Source organism: Chroicocephalus ridibundus, chromosome 1 (assembly GCF_963924245.1).
Source record: "Chroicocephalus ridibundus chromosome 1, bChrRid1.1, whole genome shotgun sequence".
NCBI classification, from domain to species: Eukaryota; Metazoa; Chordata; class Aves; order Charadriiformes; family Laridae; genus Chroicocephalus; species Chroicocephalus ridibundus.
The window spans coordinates 213391622-213397621 of NC_086284.1; the positions used below are offsets into that span (position 1 = coordinate 213391622).

The 6000-nt window shown below is 46.9% G+C and overlaps 1 protein-coding gene across 3 annotated transcripts in view; it reads right to left on the reverse strand.

Moving 5' to 3' along the window:
• CAMK1D (calcium/calmodulin dependent protein kinase ID) overlaps positions 1–5772 on the reverse strand; it is a 235676-nt gene extending 229904 nt beyond the window's left edge. For 2 of the 3 annotated variants that reach the window (XM_063323613.1, XM_063323612.1), the window contains exon 1: positions 5396–5772. In XM_063323613.1, the coding sequence (XP_063179683.1) occupies positions 5396–5487 (92 nt within the window). In that variant the 5' untranslated portion in view covers positions 5488–5772. The remainder of the gene's footprint in view (positions 1–5395) is intronic. The other variant, XM_063323614.1, reaches the window with a different exon arrangement.
• Positions 5773–6000: the final 228 nt, after the last annotated feature.

Below are 6000 nucleotides of genomic sequence, written 5' to 3' on the forward strand. Positions count from 1 at the left end.
GCGTTAAGTTAAACATTAATACCCGGACCTCAGCTTTCACTCCTCCTCCCACAGATGCTAGAGAGGTGCTGTAGATACCAGGTACCTCTTAGCGTGAATTATCCCTGGGTTTGATGGTAAGATTCCCAGAGTGACTGATTTTAAGGTCAGAAATGACCACAAAACATCTTCCTCTGTAAACATGGGCAAGAAGGTCTTCCCTGGTGACTCCTACACAAAGCTTGAGAGCTTTCAGATGGAAAATGGATTTCTCCCAGCAAGTCATCCCAGATGGAATGGGAGAGATGGGAACCACTTGCCTTCGTAGTTTGCCTCAGTCATTCATCAGCCTTCCTCCTGAAAACGTGTGTCTCAACTTCAGCCCTTTGGGACCCTGTATTTTCTCCCCTGAAGATATTTTTTACCGTGAAATGTTTCTTCAATGTAATTTAAAAAAATAAAAAAAAAAAAAGGAAAATACTGAACTAAGAAAAAGATGAAGCATTCTAACAGAGCCACTGCTGCCTCACTGGGGTGTCGTAAGAGAGAGGCAGAAATTGCTGGTAATGTCCGCAGAAACAGGAAAATCAGACAAACTCTTCAGTCTTCACAGGGGGTATGGAGCCAGAGGAAGCACAAATATCAACATGTTTCTTTACTTCTTGAGAATTTCCAAAATCAGAAGGGAAAAACAATTGAGTAACTTTCATGATGCCTCCAGTTAAATGGCTAAACAGTGACAATTCATTGTGTTGAATCCAACACAAGTGGTTTTGGCACACAGTTGTTGAGAAGGGAAGATCTTTGACCAGAAACAACTAGAACTTGAGCCTATTGGCACCTCCCAGCACCTCCTCTCTACAGGGCAACTCAAATACATGGGGCACCTCCACCAGAACCTATCCTTACTGCTGGAGCCTTCTTGACAATGGAAGTCAAGGCTGAATGCCTGGCCTGAGGCACATCACCTCCCTTAGCCTTGTTCCCCATGAAGGTCTAAGCAACCAAGAACAGATGAGAGCATGAGGTGGACCAGCTCATGAAAAGCCTGAGTGTCTGCCTGCAGGGGAGGATACCGTGAAGGACGTGAGGGGACAAAAACACAGGAGACGGCACGTAAGAGTTTGTGACAATGTGTGCGTATGTGTGTGAGAAAGAAAACAGATGTGAGAGCAGGACGTGGAGTGACTCCATTTCACAGCACGAAGGAGCACGTATGGGTGCACAGAAGAGTCATGAAGAGCACCAGGAGCCCATCATCTGACCTAAGAGTACAGAAGAGACGCAGGACACAGATGAACCAAAAATTACTGTAAAGTCCCTGAGAAAAACAGAACCACCTCTAAGTTTTCTCTATACTGTATTTTAGGGAAGTACTGGATGCATCACTGAAGCGTATTTGTCTTCCCACCCGACTCTTACTATGTTATGGCTATATCCATGCAACTCCCTATGTTATCATTACTAAGCTTTAGGGAATCTAACACATCATTTTTAAGGACAGCACCAGTATTTCCATAGTTACTAAGCTTGAGCCTTTCTAACTATGATAACTTCAGCATAACTCTAACGTTAACAAGGCCCAATGACAGATACCTTAGAAACACGGGGCTGTGTTGGCAGACCAAATGATTGGAGGCTTTCCTTTTTGGCTAGTGAAAGACATGGTGTATCGTATTACTTCTTGGAATACCAAAAATCTGTGTTTTAAAATGCCTTAAACATAGTATCAATTAAATATGAAGAAAAAAATTATATTTCAGTGTATTTCAGTGATCACTCCTATTCTTATCAGATTCCTGCTGTTGTGAAATTTTACATCCCCCGAGGGCTGGGGCAGAAATCCCCCTCCCTGGTGAAGACTGCAAATTGAGTAGAGCTACCATAGGTGAATTTGTGGAAATTTTAAAAGACAACCGGTAAATGAGATGCTCTTCTTTCCTCAAGCCTACCTGTCTTGACTTGGAAGGGACTCTCTATCAGCTGAGGATCTGGCCTGCTGCTATGATCTTATTTCATCCTTGACTGACTTTGTGTATTTCTTCCTAGCTCCTTTTTCGGGGTCCGTAACTTCTCTTTCAATGGCTCGGTAGTGAACAGGCCAGTCCCAAGAAGAGGCGGCCACTGAACCTCCGTGTTCAGAGCGTGGTTCACTGCCGTCTTACTGCAGCCCTACATGGACAGGCACCCCCAAACTGAAGCAGCCCAAGAATGGATCAGGACCATTTTATATATTTTATATATAGTAATATTTATATTTTTTATAGAACGTGTTATATTTTCCTGATTAATAGTACCAAAATACTTAGTTGATGCTCTGGTACCCGAGAGGTTGCAGCCACCAACTTTAGGGACTGCGTAAATACAGAACGGAGTAAATAATAGAGGTTTGAGTGCCATCCGAGGCAGCCACTGCATTGCTGGTAATTTCTTTAGGAAAACACTATTGCTCAACAGCATCGAGCAGACAACAGACTTCATCCACTGAAGAAAACAATTCTTTGGGTGGAAAAAGCTACTTTCTTACATCAGGAGGCGACGTCCGATTCAGGATGCCTATTTCAGTATCAGCATGGCTGGACATGATTTACAGGGACATGTAAATAATTAATTCCAGCTCTGGAAGAGAGAGCTGGGTACTCATTAGAGGTTCCTTGAAGCCCAAATGGTGTAATGATTAACCGAGTTAGGATCTTTTTAATAATTCCAGCAATTTCAACTCTCCCGTGTTCAAGATCTGATGAAAAGCTTTTATTCGGATGAAAGACTCCTTTCAGAGAACAAATCATTAATAGAGCATACACATAGATTCAACATTCACAAATCAATGCACTTGAAAGAAAATATGTTTTTAAAGTTTCTCTTTCACTTTCTTCCCTGATTTGGGGGTTTAGTGCCTTTCTTTTTTTAACCAATTTTACCACAGGCAGTTAAGACTGAAAAATGAAAAAGGGCTGCTCTTCAGTTAAAAGTCCTTTCAGCACTTCAGCATCCTGAGATGGAAGGTGGCAGAGAAATGCAAAATTGCGCTACTACACTAATCCAGTGCACCTCATCCGAGACACCAAGTTTTTCGCTCCAGGCCCACCCATGCTGGAGAAAAAACTATTAGATGATGAGATCAACCGACGGATGTTCAACACGGTTCAGCATTACAGTGCAGAAGGGATGGAAGCAGATTTTATCCCCGCTCCTAAATAATGCCAGACGAAAACATTTTGGTCCAGATGCTTTAAAGGTATTTAGACTTTTGCTTAATTCCTATTTAAGTACTTTCCTATCAATAACTAAGAATGTGTCCCATCATTTGGACTCCTGCACCCTGTACACCTGCTGCTCGAGTCCGTGAACAGACAGACCGTCACGGCCTCCAGTGGGAATGGAACAGGTACGTTAATGCTTTGCGCAGCGATGGCCTCAATTTTTTAGAAGTTTCACGCCCTGGTAAGTCACAGCAGAGCTGGCAGGAACTGCAGGTGCTGCGCTGGTGGGCGGGCAAGGACAGAACCAAAACTCAGATTCAAATCTCCTAATTATCAGCCTGCTCTCCGAAACGAAGGAATGCGCAACCAGAAGGCAACCGATGTGTAGGCTGTTAAATGCACATACATTCGTAATTAATATACCTAGGTCTGGAAAAGAGAACAGCTCTATTTTCTTTATACAGGCCCATGTTTGTAATCCAGTTATTTTAATTTTCTGAAACTTTCTTGATTGACTGTTAAGTTTCAAAACTTTACAGCTTCCACTCTTATCAGGATTTACTAACCCAACTGTGAGGCTCAGACAATGGTTAATAATTTGAGACACTAATTGGCCATATTTAATGAATTTAATTTGCAACAGCCATCCTAATATGCATAACTATTAACTCTGACCAACTTTGCCTTCCTTGGGACCTACACCTGCTCCCATTAACAGAGCAGTGGGATCCGGATCAAGGCCACAACACTAATTCTTTCTGGACCTCTTCAGTGGCACAAATTAACCCTTGCAGATGGCTCCATACACAACAATCGGGAAGGCGACAGAGAGTGTTGTATAATGGAAACCACGGCAAACTGTCCTGCTGCTCTAACGACCCTCTTCGCATTAAGACTTTCCTCCCCAACACCCTAAGGACGGGAACTGCACGCCTAAAGTGACAAGCAGGGACGCATCTCTGCCAGCATGAAATTCTGGCAGCAAAAAACTCCATGAAGGTGATGAGAATACACCATAACACTTAGCTCTTACGCTGCACTTTGCTTCTCCAGAGACCTGGACGGACATTCAATTTGATTTGCTAAGTCAGTGTTTTTCTGAGGGCTACGCTATCTGCTCGTCACAGCGGAGTTTCGTGACCCACCTCCATATTAAATGACCAGCCTGATTCTTACTCGCGGGTTGTTCATAGGAAAACAGTGCGCCCGTGCACCAGAAATACTCTGTTTATAGAGAGCCCTCGCTTGGAAGCAGAAAGAAACTGAAATATTACAGTCGAAACTTGCTCAACTGTATTTTGGAAGTGGCAGGCAGATTATGAAAAGCACTACTTGGGGTTAACGACGCTTCGTTCAGAGACATGCTTAAAGTTGTAATTAAAGCAGGGGGGACACAGGGGCGAGGAGCACTCCCAATACAACTGAAGTTTAATTACAACGTATATACATACAGCAGCTCACACGCCTTCAGCACTCCCGGCTCTCTACCTCTACAATTTTCCTACAAGGGAAAATTTGTTTTAACAGAAATAAAACTCCCCGCTCAGCCAAAAAAGCACCAGCCTGCACCCCGCTCCCTTGCACCATCTGCACATGTTTATTCTCAGCCTTCGGGGGGGGGGGGGGGGGGGGGGAACAAAAAACAGAACCAAACCTCTAACGTTTTACTAATCTTTATGCCCCGCCACTATAAATAACAGAAATAAACCCCAACCACGGTTAAGCATCGTAGCTAAAACACATCCAATCCACTCCGATTATTTCTGCTCGCCTGTCCACGAATAGCTGCAGCCATCGGCTTTAGGGGGAAGCGTGTCGAGTCAGACCGCATTTATTTACAGCTGCACTCCCAAGAAAAAGCCTTTCCCCGTCTCCTCATTCTATGAATATTTTAAAAGACTTTTTTTTCCCCTTTTTTCCTTTTTTTTTTTTTTTCGGGCTGGGGGGGGGTGGTTGTTAGCCCAGCTCCTGCCCCACGGTTCTATTTTTCTCCCCGTTTCCAGATCGCCCCGACTTCTCGCTCGGATGGATGAGCGGGGCGCGGAGCGGCGCCCATGGGTGCACACGCCAAAATACACACGCGCGCACACACACACACACCCCGCACAGACCCGCGCCCACCCGCGGGGGGACCCGCGCATCCCCCGCGGGGAAGGGACAGCGCCGCCCGCCCCGCTCCGCGCCCCCCCGCGCAGCCGCTCCCCGCCACCTACGTCCCCAGCGTCTCCTTGAACTCGAAGATCTTCTTGATGTCCTCCGCCTGCTTCTTCCAGGAGCCGCCACCGTCCCCGTTCTCCCGGGCCATGGCCGCGCCGCGCAGCCCCGCGCAGCCCCGCGGATGCCGGGCCCGGCAGCACCGAGCCGGCGGTGCGGCTTTTGCTTTCTCTTCTGTCGCGGCAGCAGCGGCTGCGGCTGCTGTTTCTTCTTCTTCCTCTTCTTCCTCCTCCTCCTCCTCCTTCTTCTTCTTCTTCTCCCCTTCCTCCTCCTCCTCCTCCTCCTCAGACTTCCTGCCCGCCGCCGCTTTTATTTCCTCCGCGCTCTGGCGGGCTCCGCGAGTGTCACTTTTCCTGGGCTATTTCCTCCCAACTTTCTCTGCTCCCCCCCCCCCCCACTTTCCTCCTTTCCCTCCTCTTCCCTCCTCCGCGCCCCCCCGCGGAGTCACTCGCGGGGCTGCCCCGTCCCTCCCTCCTTCCGCGCCCCGCGCAGCAGCTGCGCGCACCCCCGTCTCGGGGTCACTTTGGTCCCTGATAGACCCACCCCGCGGAAAAGTCCCTTTTTGGGGGGGTTTTGGGGTTTTTTTTCTATTTTTGGCGATTCT